The following is a 25,594-nucleotide window of genomic DNA, read 5'->3' on the forward strand; positions in this document are numbered from 1 at the left end:
TTTATATTTGTATAGCGTAGGAGGAAGGCACATTTTATAGTGCTTTCTTTGCTTGTCATACATACGGCAACTGAGGCATCCATGCCTACACGCATGCCTCCTACAGGCACGTGTACATGCCGGGTGAGCGCACACACAACACGAGCACGCGTGCGCACGCACACACACACACACACACACACACACACACACACACACACACACACACACACACACACACACACACACACACAATGGTGTACAAATAATGACAATATACTCTGCATGCAGGTACCATAGACATGACATGACTTTGTTACATTTTGGTTAACCATAACATAATTCCTAATCCTATTGCACTGCTGTCTCCTTTGTGCCTCAAAAGAACAGATCTACAAGCTGTCATGATGTGCATAGCGTGTAGTCCTATGTCTATGTTTTGTGGTTATTAAAGTAACATGCAGTGTTGGAAAGTCATGACAGCGATAGGGAGGGAGGGAGAGGTATTACGCACACACATCATTTCATTTGTTTCTGTTCTAAACAGCCGTGAAAATCTTTATTCTAGTTCATTTGATTCATAAATGAATAACTATAAGCCTTTGAAATGCCACCTACCTTTCAGATCAGAATGGAACTGCGAGCTTAAAGACAGCATAGGCTGTCAATCCATGGGTAATGTTCCCAAAATCGTCTAACCCGAACATAAAATTTTGTTTGATAGCGTTAGCGACTGTATAACAATAGAATCGGGTACGATACAGCGAATGAAAGCAAACTTCTTAAGGAGAATTTTACATTTTAAAAAAGGTTGAGAAATGAGAGAACTGTGGCCGTTCTCAAGTTTTTACCACAGAAAGCCGTACTGCTGAGCACGGCGTAGCGGTGTTGCCAGTTTTCAGAGAAATAAGTAACAACCAGGTCTATACAAAATAATCCCAAAAGAAGCCTTATACCATGGGGCAGGGGTCTGCAACCTTTTTTAAATGAAGTGCCATGTTTTTATTTTCTAGATCGTCAGTGTGTCATATCAAGATTCATTTGAATTCCAACTAATTTTGATTGTCCACAGTTCTTGTTTTTAAATATTTTCTTGCACATTGTTATAATGATCATTATATTATACATATCCCCAGTCAGAGTTAATAGTTCTAATGAATGTATAGAATATGCTGTGTGCAGAATGTAATTTACTAGCATATGTGGGGGACTTCATTTATTTGACTAGATGTTTAAACATAGTTTATTTGAAACCAACAATACTCAGTCACCCTCCTTTGTGCCAATGTGGCACTGGTGCCCATTTACAAGCTCACAACGCGTCATGATGTGATGCATTGTGAGCTTGTAGATCTGCTATTTCCAAAAGGAATCTTGGAAAAAAGTGACAATTGTGGAATATTTTTGAAACATTTTATTGAAACATTTAAAAACACAAATCTGTCATGGGGGTCCCCGGCCCAAAATATATTTTTGATCTAGGGTCCTTATTTGGGCAAATACATTCATCTGGGGGTCCTCGACATGGCAATGTCACTCTGTAAGAATCACTGGTTTAAACAACATTAAGAGAAAAGCCTAAATAACCACAATAGAAACAAGAAAAGCAACCACAACTACTACTTACAAGCAACTTTACGGAAAAATAAGCCCAAAGTCGCTTATAATAAACAGACATGGCAACACTGCTGAGCAGGCACGGCATCGCTCTTGTGTCAAATCAACCATTGCTTTTTGCATTTAAGACCCAGGTGTAATGAGTCTTTTTAGGTCAAGGGGTATAATTGCAGATAGCGCAAAGCGACTATAATTAACATATGGACACTCCCCCAATGCTAAAATATGCTGGAAAGTGGTAATAAGCCATAATGTGTGTGCGACTTGCATAATACGAAGGGCGCATAAAGTGGTCGTGCTTTGAGCTGATTATAGGATACCACCTGATTTTAAGACGTTGTGAGTCTCAGCCATAGTGTCCACATACACATACAGAAGATAGATGCACACTGTCTGTGTTGTCTACTAACTCACATGTCAGTGAGGAACCTCCACTGGGAGGACGCATAGAGCCTCCGTCCTACTCCTCCCGGCCCGCTGTGTAAGCGGCAGGCGGTTGGAGGGGAATATAGTGCTGCAAGATACGGTGCACAGGCTTCAGTAGCGTGACAGGAACGTGAAATGAACCTTGAATGCCGTTACACTTTGCAGAGCCACAGCGGCGCACGCTCCCAGCAGAGAGCCTTAAAATATACAGTGGCAGGAGGGACGGGCAAAGCACTCACCCAAGAGTCAAGTTTATCTTTGGTTGCGGCCCGGGTCCCTCTCTCAGCTATGTGTGTGATCCACCAACAATAAGGCCTTTTTTCCTGCAGAATTTGCAGCCGCTGGGCGCCAGTGTTTTTGATATCTTTTTAATCGAATTGCCAGAGAACAAAGAACAATGCTCTTAGGCTTGGTCGTCTGATTTTAATTCATGTCCCGCTATTATAAAGTATAAGGAACATGGTTTAACCTGCAGTACGCAGCTTGCATAAATGTATGAAATTGGCTATGCTCCAAGCTGATTACCAGGCAAACTTTGTGTAAATGTCACTGGTTTTTAATGTGGGCATACAGTAGCATGCAGTGATACTGTATATATGGCCTACACTAGATACCTTCCCTTAGCCTTATTCCTTCTATGCAAATCAGGAAATAAATGGATTTCAGTGCATTCGGAGACCGTGAAAATTGAATGCAAAAACGACATTTTGCATTCACGTTTTGGAGCTTTCTGGAATATCACAGACTTGATTTCCATGAGGGTGGATCGCATTCTAGCTCCATATTCTCCCTCCCGTGTGGACTGTGGACTGTGGCTGAGAGAGTGACTGATTGTTTTTGAAATTCACATTCTCATTTGCAAATCTCATTTGCAAAAATCTACATGAAACAGACACGACGTAGTATACGGCCGCGTCGAATCCCCTTCCCTCCGGCTGCACGGGCAAAGAGTGCCAATCAAGGTGTTTCCTTCTTTGAAATGTTTACACGCTGCGCGGCGGCAAGGGCCGACGAGGGCCTCCTTCTAATTTATTACAACATCAGAGAAAACGCTGAGCCAGATGATTTTCAGTGATATTACATATCCCCCAGATGGGAGGGAGGCATGCATCAAGCTCCAGTCTCCTTGTTTTTGTGCACGTGTGACACGGAGTATAAAAGAGCATAGAGTAAATGAGGGAGTGTGTGTGCGTGGCGCACGCGAGTGTGTACAAGTGTGCGTGGCGCATGTGAGTGTACAAGTGTGAGTATGAGAGGGTGCGTGACGTACAGCCTGATTTATACTGCCTGATTTATACTGATATACGGTATACTTTACTTGCAGAAGTTTATTATCGTTGCTGTCGGGCAGAAACCTCTTATCTCCATAATTCTAAAAGTTTGTGTTTTTTCGCCGTACACTGAGAAAAATGAAAACTCCCTTTGTTGAGATTAAATGAACAGATTATATATGTTCAACATCAACAATTTATGTTTGACCACATAACGTGATTAGAATGTGTTGAGTTAAAGTGAGTCATAAGCCCTAACCGGCCCTAACCCTGAAAGTGATTCAATCACATTGACCTAATATATTTCAATTGAATCGGAAGTCAAACGTATGGCGCGAATTAGCAGGAAGTACCCAGGTATCCTGTTTTCCTTCCCCCTCTTTCTTCTGCTTGGGAGCTGGACAGTGGACAAGTAGACATGCTGGAGCCTAAAAGCATAAGGTAAGGCTATAATGAGTCTTAATTATAATTATTATAAGCCGGATTTCCCTGGTGGTGTTATGTTAACAATGCTAGCACAGGTTAGTTATCATGCCATCTTCCTAGACTGGTGTTGTGTTCTTATGATGCTAGCGCAGGCTAGCGTTCATGCTACCATGCTTTCTCAAATGATTTACGGGATTAGCTTGTTATTTGACCATGTTCAACCTGACGTGGATATTGTCCTCAAAGTCCTGCATCAAACAAACTTTATACTGAGCAGATTGGACCTTCCGTTCCAGAGAAATTCATTAAAAAGAACATTATAAAATTGACGAATTTCCGCGATTTTTCTCTCTGCTTAAACTGTTGTGTTTTATGCTAACGCAGGCTACCATGCTTTCTCAAATGATTTACGGGATTAGCTTGTTATTTGACCATGTTCAACCTGACGTGGATATTGTCCTCAAAGTCCTGCATCAAACAAACTTTATACTGAGCAGATTGGACCTTCCGTTCCAGAGAAATTCACTAAAAATAACATTATAAAATAGACGAATTTTCCGCGATTTTTTTCTCTGCTTAAACTAGTGCAAATTCATACTAAACTGTGTCATAGAATATAACTGGAACACCAAGCAATAAAAAAAATGCACATTGCACTTGTGCTTTTCATATATTATGTGCTAATGTGAGGGTTCATGAGTGAAGACTGCCTGTCTACCCAAAAGGGGCTGGTGTGAACCTTAGCCAACTTGCCAAGTATCAGCCATTGTTCTTTACTCTTTGAGGCTCTCTTCAGGTGTTGGGAGAAATTAACATTCTATTGTCTCAAAACACACTCTGCTGTCTCTGTGCATATATGTAAAGTTCAACAACACCCTTTGTATTATTCTACTGCTGCTTGATGTAAGAGTATATATTTTGTCATTGCAATGGTTTTCTTCACTCTGCTACTCTACAGTCTATAGTCTGGTTTAGTCAGTATTGTTAGAATGGTGTCATGCCATCGACACTAGTTTACTGAATAAGATGGTTGCTTTGATTAGCCTTACAGTTTGCTAAATGATCAGCTCACAACTTGATGTATGACACTGAGTTCCCCTACTTTATCATGAGAATGTCATGATGAATTATAAGATGAGGCATTCATTTATTAAAATTAGATACAAGGTTTTTTGGCCAAAATCGACAACATTTATTGATTTCTAATTTCAATGTTCTCTTCATTTTCAGTGACTGTACCTCCTGATACCTACAACCTCCTGAAAGACCTGTGTTCAGCACCTCCCTGGTCCGAAGCTGTCTTGTTTCACTGGTAATACTCTCTTAAATGAACAAAATGACTGAATAGGTTCCTAAGTACAGACCGACAGTTGCATGATTACTGTTGTCTTTGTTTCAGACAAACAACCTGTAGTGGCTCGAGTTGTGTCCAAAAGATCTTTGTATCACATCAAGGCTCATTTCCTTGTGGTGAGTACTGCCTCCCCAATCTTAACTATCAAATGATCTGTGTAGAAAATTCCCCATAGCTTCATTTATTTGCCTTATTTTGTCCAGGCCTATTTTGGGCAACCTCTAGTCATTCTATAGGACCCAGTTTCCAACTTTAGTTCAGGCATCCTGAACTAAAGTGAGGTTGCCCAAAATAGGCCTGTACAAAATAAGGCAAATAAATGAAGCTATTGGGAATTTTCTACAATCTGATTAATATCGTTGTTATTGTTAGTACTTTCATTGGTTATTTATTCATAAAATACACACTACTCAATATGGTCACGTTATAGGTGAAACATTTTGTTTGTTGCTGTACATTCCTATAACCACCAATCTACAGCTCACAACTTGATGCATGACACTGAGTTCCCCTACTTCATCATGACAATGTTGTGATGAAGTATGGCATTAATTTATTAAAATTAAATGCAAGGTTTTTTGGCCGAAATCGACGACATTTATTGATTTCTAATTTCAACGTTCTCTTCATTTTCAGTGACTGTTGCTGTGAATGTGGACGTGTAAGGTTTGTCATGTAGAACTATCTAGTAGATCCCATGATCAGCGAGTTCACAACAAGATGGCCAGCTCTCTTTAATGTGACTGAGGTTAGTAGGAACTAAGTGCTATGACAGTGTACACAGTATGTGACTTACTTATGAATGCCATATTAATGAAAATTGTCTCATAAAGCGCTGTGTGCTTGTGTGTTTTCAGATTGATGCAGAGTTTAAACGGATCACACACATGCCTCTGCAGTCAAGGTTCCTGTCACAGCTGGACATGTACTCTGAAAACCTGCTGAAGCTGTTTGAAAGCGCAACTGGGCAGAAAGGGAAAACACTGAAAGAGATGACGAACATGGACACAGTAAGTTATCTTAATCCATTTAGACAGTAGTTCTCAAACTTTTTAATGTCGCGGAGCCCCAGAATTATATTTATTTGGCCGTCGACCCCCATCTGAAAATATGTTGTTCCAGGGACTGCCGAGAAGCAAGGATTTGAGCTAAAAACGTTCACTCTGAAAGAAACAATTGTAGATCTAAAAGCTCTTAGCGTGGCACTCGGTGCCGCGCTATGAGCTTGTAGATCGGCTATTTTCCAATAGCTAAAGTATAACATATGATTAAAATGATTTAGATTTTAGATTTCTAGCTCAAATCTTTGCTTATGGCAACTGCTTCCCTGGAACATGTTTCTTGACATTTTCAAAATACATTATACCAAGGTTGATAGGTGTACTGAGTGTGTTTATAGGTGCAAGAATGTATGCAACCATGGGTGTGCTACTGTGTATATGTACACAGAAAAAGAAGGAAGTCTGAACACTGTTTTAAAAGCTCCTTAACAACTTTAATTATCACCTTCTGTGGCCTTCGTCAGGTATAAGCTTTTAAAACGGTGTGCAGACTTCCTCCTCCTTTTTCAGTTTAATTTTTATGTGTCACATCCATGTGTACTTACTTTACTGTAATGGAACTATATTGCTGCTCAGGCAGAAACCTTGTGTCTCCATATTTAAACTTTTATTTTTAAGTGAAGGAACAGCTTTGTCCTGGTGGGACTACGTTTGGTGGGACTATGTTTAGAGTACCAATAGGGGGTGCTGTTGCACCACTCTCTTCAGACTGGTCTGATTTTTATTACATTTAAACTCTGCTTCATCATATAAAAGTGTCACACAAACAAAATAAACTATCTACAAGCTCATGGCACTATGTGATGCATTGTGAGCTTGTAGGCCTTTTTTTTCTTTTACAAAAACATGTTAACCTGCAAGCACCGCTTATGTATTTGAGTTTTAAGAGTCTGTTCTGTCCCTTATCTTTCAGGATGACACGGACGAAGGAAGGGACTGCATAATAAAAGGACTCTGCATCTACCTCAACGAGGATCCTGGAGACCTTGTGCAGGAATTCATAGTAAGTGACTGTACAGTGTATACATGCACTGTGTACATCTTTGAAGAACCACTGATGCTTTTTGCCAACACTCAAGCGGCAGTGTTGTTAACTGCTGCCAAGTCAAATGTGATGCTATACATAGTTGTGACTTAACCCATTTAGACATAAGACTGATTACAAAAATGCCTTCTAAATCCTGACCTAGGTTTTCTTAAAAAGCTTCAAATATTTATAATAAAAAAAGTTAAAAAGTTATACAGACTCAAAGCAGATTGCATCTCATTAACCACAGATGGAATTCACAGTTGCAGCTCATTATTGATTATAACTAATAATGCCTTTTTGTGAAAACTTAGGATGTGGAGGAGACAATCAGTGATGCTGCCTTGGAGAAGACGACAATGGGGATCATCGTCATCAAAAACACCAGTGAGGACAATGTCAGAATTGTCCTTGAGGGAGTCACGGTGGTACAAGACCTGGATAATGTGGCCTTTGCAACGGCCATGTTGTTGGGGCTCATTTATGCGCTGAACCCGAGTTAAATTAATTTTAATTTTAATTAAAATGTTGTTAAAATTTTAATTAAATTAATTTTAATTAAAATTTTGTTAAAATTAATGTTGTTAATGTTGTTAACATAACTAATGTTGTTATGTAATGCATTGTAATGCATAAATGCACGTACTGTTCCCTGCATTAATACAAATAAACTTTTTTTTTGCATGGATCAAATTGTGTTGGACTAATATGATCACATCATGTAGCTAGAATAATGAATATGACTGAATCATGTTGCCATAATGTATTTGAAACATTTAATAGTAAATTGAATGAAGTTAACTGAATCATGTTGCCCCAACTTGATTGAAACATGTACTAATACATTGAATGACCTTAAGTAAATCATGTTGACCCAACGTGATTGAAACATGTATAAGTAACACTGTTCAATTGCATTAGGGTAAGTTCATATAGATGTGTTTAACCTAGACAATTGGAGCTAGTGCTGCCAAAGCAAACCATTCATGTGGAACCAATGTCCATATTTCATTCATGTTAAACCAACGTTTTTTTTCTTTCAGTGTACTTGATCATTCTACAATCTACAGCATCACACAAAAGCATCAAAAGTAGCGTATCTACAAGCTCGGAACGCGGCATGAAGCTTCTCCATCTGCCGATATTGTTTTATTTGAATCCTGAAATGCAACAGTTTTGGGCATATGAGGTTTTCAACCGACCGAGACGATACACATGTATATCTGATGAAGGCTCTTGCTACAATGCGTACGCATTGGTTTATTGGCGTGTGCCAATAAAAAATAATTTTGCGGGGTGGCTCATCCTAGAGTTACGTTGCAGCACAATATGGAGGAAATTGCGGGAGTGTATGTAGTAACGGATGGGGTATTAGTTATTATTATGTGTGCACATAATATGTGTGTGCGTGTGCACGCGCACACACACACACGCACACACACACACTCACTCACTCACTCGCTCACTCACTCACTCACTCGCGCACTTCAATTGAAGTCCCCCCGGCCCGCGATGCGATACAAAAATCCTCCACAGTCTACTGCCACTGAACCTGTGGCACTGATGCGAGGTCCATGTTGTACGGCAGCTACTTTAGCTGCGTTCACCAAGCGTAGTTGTGTGGCGTTTGCCGTGCGATAGGCGAGAGATGTCTTTTTCGGGTTGTTGCCGGCGTGTTGTTGCTGGTGGTGGCCGTCATGGGTCCTTATTAGTGTAGTCTAGTCAACACGACGTGGTGTTTGTTTGTCGATGCGTACTGTTACTGTCTGAGGTGGAGTTTACGGCACTGTCTAGTGAGCTAATCTAGTGAGCTAATTTAAGGCTTCCGGTAGACGATCTCTTCAAAATAAGAGTACCTCTAGAGTATTGAAAAAAAAATTAATTTGCACATTAAAACTACAAATTAAGCATTTAAATGATGCTATAAGACACACATTATGTTTCTGTGTAAAAACAAGTAATTAAATAATAATAATAATAATAATAATAAAGTTATCTAAATGGATAAATGCTATTCACTGGAGTGCATGGACTTCATAAAGTGGACACTGGACAAAAGACGGCTCCGCGAGGCAACTATCTGGACATACCCACGCGTCCGGGGAGATGTCCTCTACCACACCCCACTCTCCGCTAAGCGGGAGAGGTGTAAAATTCACAGCAGCAGAGCTTCTACTGTGGTCAATGCAAAAAAGATTACCGTTTCCGGACCCAGAATGGACACTGGACAAAAGACGGCTCCGCGAGGCAACTATCTGGACATACCCACGCGTCCGGGGAGATGTCCTCTACCACCCCACAGTCTCCGCTAAGCGGGAGAGGTGTAAAATTCACAGCTGGAGCCCTTCTACTGGGGTCAATGCAAAAAAAATACCGTTTCCGGACCCAGAATGGACACTGGACAAAAGACGGCTCCGCGAGGCAACTATCTGGACATACCCACGCGTCCGGGGAGATGTCCTCTACCACCCCACAGTCTCCGCTAAGCGGGAGAGGTGTAAAATTCACAGCAGCAGAGCTTCTACTGGAGTCAATGCAAAAAAAATACCGTTTCCGGACCCAGAATGGACACTGGACAAAAGACGGCTCCGCGAGGCAACTATCTGGACATACCCACGCGTCCGGGGAGATGTCCTCTACCACACCCCACTCTCCGCTAAGCGGGAGAGGTGTAAAATTCACGGCAGCAGAGCTTCTACTGGGGTCAATGCAAAACAAATACCGTTTCCGGACCCAGACTGGACACTGGACAAAAGACGGCTCCGCGAGGCAACTATCTGGACATACCCACGTGTTCAGGGAGATGTCCTGTACCACACCCCAGTCTCTGCTAAGCGGGAGAGGTGTAAAATTCACAGCTGGAGCCCTTCTACTGGGGTCAATGCAAAAAAATTACCGTTTCCGGACCCAGAATGGACACTGGACAAAAGACGGCTCCGCGAGGCAACTATCTGGACATACCCACGTGTTCAGGGAGATGTCCTGTACCACACCCCAGTCTCCGCTAAGCGGGAGAGGTGTAAAATTCACAGCTGGAGCCCTTCTACTGGGGTCAATGCAAAAAAAAATCCGTTTCCGGACCCAGAATGGACACTGGACAAAAGACGGCTCCGCGAGGCAACTATCTGGACATACCCACGTGTTCAGGGAGATGTCCTGTACCACACCCCAGTCTCCGCTAAGCGGGAGAGGTGTAAAATTCACAGCAGCAGAGCTTCTACTGTGATCAATGCAAAGAAATGTACCGTTTCCGGACCCAGAATGGACACTGGACAAAAGACGGCTCCGCGAGGCAACTATCTGGACATACCCACGTGTTCAGGGAGATGTCCTGTACCACACCCCAGTCTCCGCTAAGCGGGAGAGGTGTAAAATTCACAGCAGCAGAGCTTCTACTGTGGTCAATGCAAAAAAATGTACCGTTTCCGGACCCAGAATGGACACTGGACAAAAGACGGCTCCGCGAGGCAACTATCTGGACATACCCACGTGTTCAGGGAGATGTCCTGTACCACACCCCAGTCTCCGCTAAGCGGGAGAGGTGTAAAATTCACAGCAGCAGAGCTTCTACTGTGGTCAATGCAAAAAAATGTACCGTTTCCGGACCCAGAATGGACACTGGACAAAAGACGGCTCCGCGAGGCAACTATCTGGACATACCCACGTGTTCAGGGAGATGTCCTGTACCACACCCCAGTCTCCGCTAAGCGGGAGAGGTGTAAAATTCACAGCAGCAGAGCTTCTACTGGGGTCAATGCAAAAAAAATACCGTTTCCGGTCAATGCAAAAAAATTACCGTTTCCTGGCAGCGGTAATGCAAAAATATTAGTAATAGAAGAATTGTCCAGGCACAGAATGTACAGATGTCTGTATGTTTTGCTTGAACAACTGTGTGGACACCACACATACTCAACCAATCTACTAGTTTGTGTATAAAATCTAATGGGTCATTGTGCATTCCTAAGGCCAAGTCTGGGATGCTATTCACTAGTTGTTGAGTGACACCACAGATTGTTTTGCAATCAAATGTGTGACCTGGATTTTGAAAAAACGCTTGAATGAGAGCTGCTAAATTCCCCGGCATAGATGACAACTGAACCATCGAAGTAGGTGTCAATGGTTTCAATTTATCTTGTCTTGTCGATCATGCTTTGTATCAACATTTTCTTTCTGTGGCGCTAGTTTCTGTGTCTCAGACATGATGGTGTCAATACTGGCTTGCACCACGCTAGAGTTCCTTTTACTACCAAGTACAATACAAGCAGCTTGTACTATTGTACTTGTTTGTTGTAGTGTTTTGGCATTAACTAAAGTGCTGAAGATGTACCAAATTATACCTCTTATCTCTGTGTATGTATTGTTGTTTGCAAATGTGACTTGCCTGTTTCATCAAATGACTTTTACATGCCCTTATGGTACAGAAATCTAAATCTTTGTTATCTGCCTTTCCTACCACTATTCTCCAGCAGCGTAACAAGTACATACTCATGCTATCTTGATTGAAGATACGCATACTGGCTTTTAAAAGCACTATGGACCTGTCACTATTAATCTGAATCGGTGTTGTGTTTGTACCAAATATCTCCTTCTCTTTGCATCTCAATTGTGTGAGTAGTTCCTCTATAGCCGATTGAGTATGTTCTTCAGAGATCATGAATGCAACAGGAGTTGATGAATTAAATGAACTTACTATAATTTCATAATACAAAATCCTTTTCTCTGTTAGTTTAGTCTTAATGATCCCCCCTGTGGCAAGTAGTGATTAACAAAACGGATTATACAGTATGGATTCGATTCCTTGACTTTGCTGGCAAACAGCTCTTGCCATTCATACATCTTAAAATATTTATTTCCTTTGACTCTTAAGGAGTTTACAGTGTCCCATTCTGAAGACTTCAAAGTAAAGGTAGTAGGTTCAATGGCACTGTGTTTTAAGGGTCCTAATGTAGCACTAGATAGTCCCATGACACTCTGAACAGTACCATCATCTAGACTCAGAGTCTGTACAGACTGATGTACAGTGCTATACGAGTGATCTATTTCTACAGCATCTAGACTCAGAGTCTGTACAGTGCTATACGAGTGATCTATTTCTACAGCATCTAGACTCAGAGTCTGTACAGACTGATTCTGTACAGTGCTATACGAGTGATCTATTTCTACAGCATCTAGACTCAGAGTCTGTACAGAATGATTATGTACAGTGCTCTCATGAAATGCGTGGTGCACAACAACTGGCTTTATAGGCACATGAACACTGCTGGTTTGATTTAAATGTGATTCATCTGCACTAGTGCTGTCTTCCTGCACATGAACACTGCTATTCTTTTCAGGCTTTATAGGCTGCACATGAACACTGTTGGTTTGATTTAAATGTGATTCATCTACACTAGTGCTGTCTTCCTGCACATGAACACTGCTATTCTTTTCAGGCTTTATAGGCTGCACATGAACACTGCTATTCTTTTCAGTATATAAAATCCCCTGTGTCAATGGCTCATGATTGCAAGTAGTGGATAAACACGCATAATTGAGTTTGTCAAAGTCTCGACTAGGTGAAACTCCCAGACAGTCCATATGAAACCAGGCTCCACAGAGGTCACATGCAATCATAGCTTTATTTCGGTCATTTGGCGCTTGGCAAATGCAATAGACAGCCCTTTTACTTGGCATGACCCATTCATTAGCATCTAGTGGATGTTTGGCACACCTTCTGTTCACACGCATTTTCATGGGTGTAGCAGATGTGTTAATTTGTAGAATCTCTAAAGCAATCTTGTCAGCTTCATCATTACTCTGTTTCGTATCTGTGGTCAAGGCATCGCCAATAACTGGACATTCACTAATTCCATCCACATCCTCTATGTGTAGGCTGTTACCAATATAAGAAGGGCTCCAGCTGTGAATTTTACACCTCTCCCGCTTAGCGGAGACTGTGGGGTGGTAGAGGACATCTCCCCGAACGCGTGGGTATGTCCAGATAGTTGCCTCGCGGAGCCGTCTTTTGTCCAGTGTCCATTCTGGGTCCGGAAACGGTAATGTTTTTTGCATTGACCCCAGTAGAAGCTCTGCTGCTGTGAATTTTACACCTCTCCCGCTTAGCGGAGAGTGGGGTGTGGTAGAGGACATCTCCCCGGACGCGTGGGTATGTCCAGATAGTTGCCTCGCGGAGCCGTCTTTTGTCCAGTGTCCATTCTGGGTCCGGAAACGGTACATTTTTTTGCATTGACCACAGTAGAAGCTCTGCTGCTGTGAATTTTACACCTCTCCCGCTTAGCGGAGACTGGGGTGTGGTACAGGACATCTCCCTGAACACGTGGGTATGTCCAGATAGTTGCCTCGCGGAGCCGTCTTTTGTCCAGTGTCCATTCTGGGTCCGGAAACGGTAATGTTTTTGCATTGACCCCAGTAGAAGGGCTCCAGCTGTGAATTTTACACCTCTCCCGCTTAGCGGAGACTGGGGTGTGGTACAGGACATCTCCCTGAACACGTGGGTATGTCCAGATAGTTGCCTCGCGGAGCCGTCTTTTGTCCAGTGTCCATTCTGGGTCCGGAAACGGTACATTCTTTTGCATTGACCACAGTAGAAGCTCTGCTGCTGTGAATTTTACACCTCTCCCGCTTAGCGGAGACTGGGGTGTGGTACAGGACATCTCCCTGAACACGTGGGTATGTCCAGATAGTTGCCTCGCGGAGCCGTCTTTTGTCCAGTGTCCATTCTGGGTCCGGAAACGGTAATGTTTTTGCATTGACCCCAGTAGAAGGGCTCCAGCTGTGAATTTTACACCTCTCCCGCTTAGCGGAGAGTGGGGTGTGGTAGAGGACATCTCCCCGGACGCGTGGGTATGTCCAGATAGTTGCCTCGCGGAGCCGTCTTTTGTCCAGTGTCCATTCTGGGTCCGGAAACGGTAATGTTTTTTGCATTGACCCCAGTAGAAGCTCTGCTGCTGTGAATTTTACACCTCTCCCGCTTAGCGGAGAGTGGGGTGTGGTAGAGGACATCTCCCCGGACGCGTGGGTATGTCCAGATAGTTGCCTCGCGGAGCCGTCTTTTGTCCAGTGTCCATTCTGGGTCCGGAAACGGTACATTTTTTTGCATTGACCACAGTAGAAGCTCTGCTGCTGTGAATTTTACACCTCTCCCGCTTAGCGGAGACTGGGGTGTGGTACAGGACATCTCCCTGAACACGTGGGTATGTCCAGATAGTTGCCTCGCGGAGCCGTCTTTTGTCCAGTGTCCATTCTGGGTCCGGAAACGGTAATGTTTTTGCATTGACCCCAGTAGAAGGGCTCCAGCTGTGAATTTTACACCTCTCCCGCTTAGCGGAGACTGGGGTGTGGTACAGGACATCTCCCTGAACACGTGGGTATGTCCAGATAGTTGCCTCGCGGAGCCGTCTTTTGTCCAGTGTCCATTCTGGGTCCGGAAACGGTACATTCTTTTGCATTGACCACAGTAGAAGCTCTGCTGCTGTGAATTTTACACCTCTCCCGCTTAGCGGAGACTGGGGTGTGGTACAGGACATCTCCCTGAACACGTGGGTATGTCCAGATAGTTGCCTCGCGGAGCCGTCTTTTGTCCAGTGTCCATTCTGGGTCCGGAAACGGTACATTTTTTTGCATTGACCACAGTAGAAGCTCTGCTGCTGTGAATTTTACACCTCTCCCGCTTAGCGGAGACTGGGGTGTGGTACAGGACATCTCCCTGAACACGTGGGTATGTCCAGATAGTTGCCTCGCGGAGCCGTCTTTTGTCCAGTGTCCATTCTGGGTCCGGAAACGGTACATTCTTTTGCATTGACCACAGTAGAAGCTCTGCTGCTGTGAATTTTACACCTCTCCCGCTTAGCGGAGACTGGGGTGTGGTACAGGACATCTCCCTGAACACGTGGGTATGTCCAGATAGTTGCCTCGCGGAGCCGTCTTTTGTCCAGTGTCCATTCTGGGTCCGGAAACGGTAATGTTTTTGCATTGACCCCAGTAGAAGGGCTCCAGCTGTGAATTTTACACCTCTCCCGCTTAGCGGAGAGTGGGGTGTGGTAGAGGACATCTCCCCGGACGCGTGGGTATGTCCAGATAGTTGCCTCGCGGAGCCGTCTTTTGTCCAGTGTCCATTCTGGGTCCGGAAACGGTAATTTTTTTGCATTGACTCCAGTAGAAGCTCTGCTGCTGTGAATTTTACACCTCTCCCGCTTAGCGGAGACTGTGGGGTGGTAGAGGACATCTCCCCGGACGCGTGGGTATGTCCAGATAGTTGCCTCGCGGAGCCGTCTTTTGTCCAGTGTCCATTCTGGGTCCGGAAACGGTATTTTTTTTGCATTGACCCCAGTAGAAGGGCTCCAGCTGTGAATTTTACACCTCTCCCGCTTAGCGGAGACTGGGGTGTGGTACAGGACATCTCCCTGAACACGTGGGTATGTCCAGATAGTTGCCTCGCGGAGCCGTCTTTTGTCCAGTGTCCATTCTGGGTCCGGAAACGGTACATTTTTTTGCATTGACCACAGTAGAAGCTCTGCTGCTGTGAATTTTACACCTCTCCCGCTTAGCGGAGACTGGGGTGTGGTACAGGACATCTCCCTGAACACGTGGGTATGTCCAGATAGTTGCCTCGCGGAGCCGTCTTTTGTCCAGTGTCCATTCTGGGTCCGGAAACGGTACATTCTTTTGCATTGACCACAGTAGAAGCTCTGCTGCTGTGAATTTTACACCTCTCCCGCTTAGCGGAGACTGGGGTGTGGTACAGGACATCTCCCTGAACACGTGGGTATGTCCAGATAGTTGCCTCGCGGAGCCGTCTTTTGTCCAGTGTCCATTCTGGGTCCGGAAACGGTATTTTTTTTGCATTGATCCCAGTAGAAGGGCTCCAGCTGTGAATTTTACACCTCTCCCGCTTAGCGGAGACTGGGGTGTGGTACAGGACATCTCCCTGAACACGTGGGTATGTCCAGATAGTTGCCTCGCGGAGCCGTCTTTTGTCCAGTGTCCATTCTGGGTCCGGAAACGGTACATTTTTTTGCATTGACCACAGTAGAAGCTCTGCTGCTGTGAATTTTACACCTCTCCCGCTTAGCGGAGACTGGGGTGTGGTACAGGACATCTCCCTGAACACGTGGGTATGTCCAGATAGTTGCCTCGCGGAGCCGTCTTTTGTCCAGTTTCCACTTTATAAAGTCCATGCACTCCAGTGAATAGCATTTATCCATTTAGATAACTTTTTTATGTTATTTAATTACTTATTTTTACACAGAAACATAATGTGTGTCTTTACAATAACTGTAATGTAATAATAATACTAATAATGTAATGTAATAATTATTTAATTAACGAATTAAATAACCTTATCTTATTCTGAAGGCAACCGGATGTCTTAAATTAGCTAGCTCTCAGACAGGAAGTTCTAAATTAGCTCATAGGACGGAGCCGAGTGTTCGCCTGTCCGGCACAGCAGCCAGAGGGGGAGGGGGCTGAGGTAGGATGAGCTGGTGTGGAGCAGAGGCAGCGTGGTTGGACATTGAGGGGTTAGAAATCATCCCGGTCGCGTGGTTCATGTAACACATTGTGTCACTGTGAAGGCCGTAGACTACAATGCGCCATTGGACTGGCCCCATGAAGTGAACAGAGTTGGCGTAACTCGGCAAAGTGGTGACGATTTTGACGTAGGCTGGTGGCAAGAATGTGTTCTTTCATATAAATGGATATTGTACTGTAAATATGACAGTTGCATGGATGCAAAGTAGTGCGTGATGTCTGGACAGGCAAGCTGTTGGTGTTGTGCATGGTGAGATGTGTGCAAACGGTGTGGTTTGGTAGGAGAAGGCGGACAAAGGAAGGGGTGTTGCGCTGGCTATTAGTGAGGCAGCATGTGGAAATGTGAGTGCTTTGTTCTCTATTGATTTAAAAATGTGGATGTTAGGGATTCTTTTCTTTTATTCCTATTTTTGATATTATATTTAATTGTAGGTCTAGCACTCCACTGAGAGAAAACCCATTGTTGATGCACAACCTCTTTTTCTTCTTTATATACATAATAGTATGTGTATCGAACTTGGTTGGCTGCGGTGCTCAGATTGTGCTAAATTGTTCTGCGTGTATGCCGGGGCTACGCAGCCCTTCGCCTGGCCTTCAGAGGAAAACAATAAAACAGAACTCCCCGTGGGATGGACGTATTGTCGTTGGATCGAGCCTCCTAGCTGCTTCCATAATGCTCCGCCAACGGTACAGTTCCGTTCTGTCCCCAGTAGCCCAATAGTAAAACAATATATTAAAATTAAATAAATGAGTTAAAAAGCTTTAATATAAATACTAGTTCAGAATTCAACACATTAAAAAACAACCCAACCAGGGCATGCAGAAAGGGCACAAATTAGACAGAACGGTAGATACAGTACATAGTATGTGTATAGGATAAGCTACAAGCTAGACCTTTTATTTGCCAAGGATCATTGTTGTTTTTGGCAGCAAAGTTGACAGCAAATTTCTATTTTAGTTTTAGTCATAGTCTCTTGAATAGTTTTCACTTGGTTTTTGTCACATTTTAGTCACCTGGAATGTATTAGTGTTAGTCTAGTTTTAGTCGACTACATCTACAGGTGATTTTGTCGACTAAAATGTGTTTTGGCGGGCCTTGATGCCGGCTGATTTTACACTTGCTGAAAATAGCCAATCTGCTATTTTCAGCATGCAACCAAGTGTAAAATGACTTGTCTTTTACTTATACTGGATCTCCTGTCCACTAGACTAGTCCCTTCCTAACATTTTACTCTAGTTTTTATCTGTTGACGAAATTGTCAACATATTTAGTCTTAGTTTTAGTTTTTAGCTTAGTTTTCATTTAGCTTCCATGTAGTTTTCATCAGTGAAAAAAGGTAGTCGACGAACATTCTTCGCCTTGGTTTTTAGTGGAGGAAAGCAACACTGCAGTGGATGAAAGTGTAAAGCAGAAGTGGGTCAGGGCTTGCAGGGCACACGCATAGCTGAGCCAGAGGATCTATAAAGTCGAAACCCCAAATATATGACCTGTTTTCTCTGGCCAATTGAAATCCAATATGGCTTCGTCTGCTGCAGGCGTGTGCTGTGCAGAGAATAATATGGGAACAACAATGAGAGAGGAGAGACCACAACAAGTGAATTAAAAAAAGCAGCAGGATCATTTACCAAAAAAAGCTTTTGTTGCTGTGTTCTGCTGACTGTGCAGGAAGTTGTACGTCTCCCAGATACCCTGATAACTTCCCCCCCCCCCCACCATGAAGTCGTGATCAGACAGGCAGCCCATCTCGCATGCAAATGTATGCTGTGTATATTTGCATACTGTAAAAAACCAAACGGATTGCTTTTCCAAAGAAGTCATATTGTTTGAATATGGTCTGTCTGTCTGTCTGTCTGTCTGTCTGTCTGTCTGTCTGTCCGTCCGTCCGTCCGTCCGTCCGTCCGTCCGTCCATCTGTCTAACTCACTGGTTCTCAACTTCCTATACGGTTCCTATAAGGGAAAAGGGGAGGTGGAACAATGTTGGCATCAAGTTGAAGTTCAAAGAAATCAAATTCTATAAGCACTCACAGATGGGTCCAATCCCACTGATTAGGTGTGAATGTCCTATTGTCTCTTAAAATTCAAGTACTATATTCAACATCAGGTCTGTGGGACCAAACGTGCCCTTAACGGCTTTGTAACTCTGAGTGTGTGCAGCATTTGGTTCTGTTTGCACACTATTAAGGCCTGTTTAAAAAAAGAAAAAGCTGACCACAATCCAGCTCTATCTGCCTGCGGGCGCGTGCATGAAACGAGCACAATTTCACCGCAGCTCAACTGCTCTGCCAAATAAGCGCCAAATAAGCGCCTGCCTCAGTGCAGGTGAAAATGTATTACCATTTCCCAAGGCATGTCACTACTCTGCCTTTAAAGTTAAATGAACACAGTGTACATAGATTGGGGTCACAGTCAAATATTCTAGCGGAATTGAAACTCTCAAAATATCAGATAGTTCCTGGACTCAGATGCAAATGATGATAGAAAGATTACAGCGCGGTAACATTCACACTCACACAACATACATCGTACATCATACACCAGTAAAGCACACAGATAGATAGACTGACTGACTCACAAATAATAATTGGTCTAAAGCAAGCTTGTGTCGTAAAACGAAGGCTATCTCTTACTCCTGCAGCTGTGACCTGTACTGCTTCCAAATTTCCAAAAAGCAAATAGCAACTTACTTAGGCCTTGTTCTCAGCTCTCAAGTTTTAGCAAAACAAACCGATCAATGCTAAGCAATGTACTATAATTCAGCTTCGTCAGTGTCCATCTCAAACTCTCCCTCTCTGTCGCCCTCCCTCCCTCCGTACCACAGCAGGGGCAGGTGGACTGCTGGCCTCTGTCCTGTCCGCCCGTGGACTGTGAGTTCACAGTGGTCCCGGAGGGCGAGTGCTGCCCCCGCTGTGTGAGCGACCCCTGCCAGGCCGACACCATCCGCAACGACATCACCAAGACCTGCGCCGACGAGCACGGCATCCCACGCTTCAGCGGAGCCTCCTGGGTCAAACACGGCACAGAGTGCACCCTCTGTCAGTGCAAGGTAACCCAGCCAGCATGCACCACCCAACACCCATGGACAGAGTGCACCCTCTGTCAGTGCAAGGTAACCACCCAACCAGCATGCACCACCCAACACCCATGGACAGAGTGCACCCTCTGTCAGTGCAAGGTAACCCAGCCAGCATGCACCACCCAACACCCATGGACAGAGTGCACCCTCTGTCAGTGCAAGGTAACCCAGCCAGCATCCAACACCCATGGACAGAGTGCACCCTCTGTCAGTGCAAGGTAACCCAGCCAGCATGCACCACCCAACACCCAGGGACAGGGAGCTCCTGTTAGGGCTGGATGTGGAGCTCACGTTAGGCCTGGGTGATTAGCCGAATATATATCCAAACCCACATTTGCAAACAATAACTGATGAGCAACGGGATATTTCACTTTAAAAAAAGATGTGGGTCATGAGTGACTCATTTCATCGTCTACCCAGGCTTATGTGAACACCCCAGACAGTTTTTAGCATGCTTGATTCAGTATTTAGATATTTGTTATTGATTTTAGCTGCTCCCCCTCTCCTATACAAACCCCCATTGTTACTTCAAACTCACATTTATTTTACACCTGAAAAGAAAAAGATAAATTAATATTGCTCGAGAAGCAGTATTTGTTGTTTTTGTTCTAATACATTCTTCTAATACTTAAAAAATGGGCTCATGCGAGCAAATTTACTCTGAGCTTAAGTACATCAGATGTTTCAAAAACATAGAAATTGTCATTTAGATTTTTTTGTTTTACATAAATCTTCTCCCTGGCTAGAGATATTTTCAAGACTTGGACTAGGCTGAGAATTGAGCTTCACATCCTGACTGCCAGTGAGTGAGCAAGTTCTGATATGCCGACCACATGGCATTGCGTGATATTGCCCGAACCAATCAAATAAAAAATATGAATAACTAATGAGGGGAGAGGAGAGCAATGAAGCGGAATGGAATGAAAAGGAATGAATGTGGCCTGCACACCTACACACACACACACACACACACACACACACACACACACACACACACACGTTTTCCCTCCATACGCATGCATGCACAAACATAGTGTTTGCACAGACTAGTCTCTCTGAATTATGAATCTGCTTCAGTTAAAAACAACCACTAAAATCCGGTCTCACTACTGTACTGTTTGACTGTTTGAACCATCCTGAAATATAAATGAAGTAACGAGGATTTCACTGTAAACTTAAACAATCCTCAAATAGAAATAGAAACAAAAAAGTACGTCAGGAACAAAGTGGTTATAACACCGGCTACTGTAGTTATTATTTAGTCACAAGATCTTGTTTATACTTTTCGTGGGTTCACTATTTAGAAAACCACCAAGAAACCAAGACACACTTAACTGCTTTCTCTTTCAAAATGTTTTCCAAAATATCTACACGATCTACAAGACCGTCTATTTACGCTGCTTTTGCGAGACCGCTAATTTACAACAAACCGATAACAGTTGAAATATACTGTACACGTACAAGGTTTCAACGTACTGTATTCTCAGTAGACTATCATCATTGCCTTGCATCTGCTGGTGCCCTCCACAATTCTAAATGTCAAACTGCAATCGGTATGCAGCTGTGTGAAATGTTACAGTATACTATGAGAGGCCCTGGGAGGTGGTGGTTGTCTCAGGGTCAAGGTCTGCATGACATTTAGACTTTCGTTTTTCCTTTTTCAACGTTTTATTTATTTATTTAGTCTACGAGGTACGAGTGATAAATGTTATGTTGGAAGCCATTTCTTATGTACGTAACTCGTTGAGGTACAGCTGTTGATGCCATTTTTGTGTGTTTTTTTTACTGTGCTCTTTTTTTTCTACTTCTTGGATTGTTGTTTTTGTCAGGGTGTGTTTGGGGGAGGAGGGCATTTTCTGTTTTTGTATGTCTCAGTGTTCATTTGGTCAACAAATTAAAACTAGACTAAAATGTTAGGGAGAGACTAGTGTAGAAGAAAACCAGTAGAACTAGTATGTATGTTTGGTTGCACTCGGGTGTTGCACTCTGAAAATAGCAGATCTACAAGCTCACGGCGCAAGCTTGCACATTGAATGGTTTTTAGCATGCAACCGAGTGTAAAATCAGCCATTACGATGCCACCAAGTCCTGCCACAATATTGTTTTGTCGACTGTAGACTAGATTTAGTCGACTAACATCTTATGATATTTAGTTGACTAAAACTAGACAAAAACTGAAAGCTTGTTTTGACCAAAAAGCGCAATCTGGGAAAAGATCCAGAGATAAATGCATTTTTGTAAATCTGTTTACATTGAGGCGGATGGAGAGTTTTCACTGCCGGTTCATTTCCGGTTGAATGGGTCTCCTAGCAACCTAGAACCACTCATATATTGGTGACAGTGTTGTTTTTGGCAGCAAATTTCTATTTTAGTTTTAGTCATATAGTCTCTTGAATAGTTTTCCTTTAGATGTAGTCACATTTTAGTCGACTAAATCTACAGTTGATTTAGTTGACTAAATTGCATTTTGGTGGCCTTGATGTCGTTGTAATGACAGATTTTACACTTGCTGAAAATAGCCGATCTACAAGCTTGTAGATCTGCTATTTTCAGCATGCAAAATGAAATAGTCAGTATATTTCGTCTTAGTTTTAGTCATCATAGCTTAGTTTTCATTTAGTTTTCGTCAGTGAAAAGAACATTTTTCGTCTTAGTTTTAGTCGACAAAAACAACACTGGTTGGTGAAGAGCACAATCTAACGTAATCACTGAAAACTCGTTTTCAATGTGGCAGTTAAATGTTAGATTTGGTCTGACGTTCAGGGCCGTCATTAATTATAATATCTCAAGTTTATTTAGCGCTTTTCTGAATACCCAAAGCGCTTACTCAACGACAGGATCAATAAAGTTGTCAATAAACGACACATTTTATTTCAACTTCCCCTCTTGCTTTGTTTCCTTCAGAACGGACACACCTGTTGCTCGGTGGACCCCATGTGCCTTTAGTGGTGGCAGACCTGAAGCGACCCTGTACAGCATCCTCCATGTAAAGAAAAGAAGAAAAAAAGAGAAGAATAGAAAATGAACACACACCATAATGTCTCTTCACTCTCCTCCTCACAGGCCTGAGTCAAACACGAGGTCGGGTGGAAACCTTGTTTGTCCAATCAAAATCTTCCTTTTTTATGGCATTTCAAAAATGGGGAAAATAGCCTGATGTATAATCTCACAACGACACGTTGTGAGCTTGTAGACATGCTATTTTTACTATTTACTGCTACACTCTTGTAGCGTCTTTTGATTTATGAAAACAACAAAAAAAACATAACATTTTGAAGCACGGAGATACAAGATTTTTGCCCGACAGCAACGATTTGCAAATCCTTATTTCTGCATTTGTTCGAAACTTTAAAGCCCAGCGGTTCTCAACCTTTTCTGGATCAGAGCACACTTGAAAACAGAGTTTGGCGGGCCACCCATCTGACCACCTCAACACGGGCAGCCAGACCGTGCACGTTCAGAGCATGCTTATTTTTAATGATCAAACGGATCGATTGTGTTCTGGCTTTGATCAACGGTTTACTTTGTACTTAGTGTTTTACCAATTATTTGGTGTCATGCTTTGCAATGACTTGCTTTCTGCACTCACAGCCTCCTCGCGCGCTGCCCCGCCGGTGGGAATGGATGGCTCAGAGTACCAGATGTGTGATGCTCTCCACATCAGGGACAGTTCAGAGTGTCATGATGTTCATCGCTGAGAGGTACCAAACAACACGGACTTGTGACCGTGTGCACCTGGTCTACTGCCCTGTGTGGGAATCAGCCTCACCCCAACCTAAAGGTCCTTTCAGGTCTGCTCCAGGTCTGTTCATGAGTAGCCTCGGTCCCAGGCTTACCTACTGTATCTGCGGAAAGAAAAGCCTGGTCACAACGTAAGGCAGCGAAGCTATCGGCGGATGTATCGTCCGGAACATCCGTCAGATGTATTTCCCCCGCATACGATATTTTCCCGACCAATCACAACACTTGTTTCATTCGCGGGAGAATGTAAACTGATTTGTAAAGCATCAACGTCATTTCCTTGGGCGATACTTCCGCTAAAATCCCGCAACTTCCGCCCAAACAAATGCCTCTACAGCGTAGGTCTTGCCCAGGGTGGTTAATGAGGGGCAACACAAAGCTCAACACAATCCAGGTCTAGTCAGTCACGAGCGTGTGCACGAAACGAGCACGCGCACGACAATTTACCGGGACCCATGTAAATACGCTTGGCGTTGTCGCCCCTCAACTTCTCCGCACGTCCAACATAAACGCATGCCTCTCATTGAAAATGCATTACTAGGTGCGTCAGTCGCTGCCCATAATGGCTAGAATGGGTTCCCACCCATTCTGGGTGTCTAAATGGGTTAATACTAAGGCGCGATACATGAACTTCTGATAGCTTTTTCCCGGACTCTTCTGCAGCCCCATTATTTTCCTGACTGTCGGAACCAGTTTGGAAAGCCTGTCCAAAAACTGAAGTTGGCAGTTTAAAATAAATGTTCTAAGGTTCTCAATGTGCGGTCCAGGGAAATTATAGAAAGATAGGAAGTTTAGGAACCAAAATGGACCGGTTCTGTAACTTTGAGAGTGTACAAATGGAATTAAATGGACCCTTATGGGTTCCATGGCCTAATCTGCATGCCAAACTGGGGGTACTTGAGGTTGAGAACCACTGTTTTCTGTGGTATTTGCAAATTGTGTCTGATCAGAGTCTGCGTTCTCAAGTCGTCTTTATACCAAATACAAACATAATAAACCAAACAGATGATGGACTCCAGTTCCCACAAAGCCCTGCTACTCCTCACTGTTGAGCTTGATGAACCAGTGAAAACGTTGAGGAAACAGCACCACTCGCCCCGCTCCGAACCATCTGCAACATGAAGCTGTAAGATATTCACTATTACTGGCATGACTGTGCTCAATGTCCAAAAGATTTTTGCTGATTTCTAAAAAAAAATGAAATAAAATAAACTTTGAATCTCTTAATCATGATAGCCTAGATAGAGTAAGGCAATTAGTGTTTAAAAGCTTCCATTGCCACATTTATGAGAGTTGTTTATATTAATGTGGTGCTCTGTAACGGTTTTGTTCAAGATTCTGTTGTTTCTAATTTATTTCCAAGCTTGTTATTGTGTAACTGTGAAATAAAGTATTTCCATTTACATTAAACGGCTCTTGTTTTGTTCCTGGCAATGAATGCTTGAAGAACCTTTTGGTTGTTCTAGAGATCAAGGTCACACTGTCAATCACACTGTCAAACCTAATTGGCCCAACTAGTTTAGTTGAAAATGTGTTATTTTTTGCCAAAGAAGTGTAACATCTGAAGTACACATTCCTATAGCCACTTGACTATACTCTTCTCTTGATATTGAAGAGTAGCCGATGTACAAGCTCACAATACACCGTGATGCGACACGTTTTGAGCTTGCTATTTGTGATTATTTGCTATGAATCACTATCTCTATCTGCCCTTAAACTTCTACCTAGGCTCTATTTATAGTCATGGCACTGCCATGACATCATGCTGCTGTTACCCGTTGTCGTGGCAACAGTGCCACTTTAATTCAAATGACCAGAAGCAGGGATAAAACATAATGCCCACTGCTGATATAAATGAATGACCACAGAGGCATATCAAAAGCAGAGGCAAGGTCCCCTCCATCGCCCCCCTGTGTGTGTTATTGCCACTCACTAACTTTAGGGGCTTTAGGACCCAACCCTGCATGTGTCTTTCACATGGGTCATTGGCACTCACTAACATGGGGGTCTTTAGGACCTCCCCTAGAGGTCCTGTTCTAAGCTTGTTAACTGGGATGGTGCTGATAGGGAACTGTCCCCACGTGGACTT

At 43.3% G+C, this 25,594-nt stretch overlaps 1 protein-coding gene across 1 annotated transcript in view; it reads left to right on the forward strand.

Moving 5' to 3' along the window:
- nell2a (neural EGFL like 2a) overlaps positions 1-24,872 on the forward strand; it is a 167,530-nt gene extending 142,658 nt beyond the window's left edge. The window contains exons 19-20 of the mRNA XM_080760945.1: positions 19,510-19,734; positions 22,669-24,872. Coding sequence (XP_080617071.1) covers positions 19,510-19,734; positions 22,669-22,710 — 267 coding nt within the window. The 3' untranslated portion in view covers positions 22,711-24,872. The remainder of the gene's footprint in view (positions 1-19,509; positions 19,735-22,668) is intronic.
- Positions 24,873-25,594: the final 722 nt, after the last annotated feature.

The sequence above is a fragment of the Protomyctophum bolini genome, assembly GCF_963924005.1.
Source record: "Protomyctophum bolini genome assembly, chromosome: 4".
NCBI lineage: Eukaryota > Metazoa > Chordata > Actinopteri > Myctophiformes > Myctophidae > Protomyctophum > Protomyctophum bolini.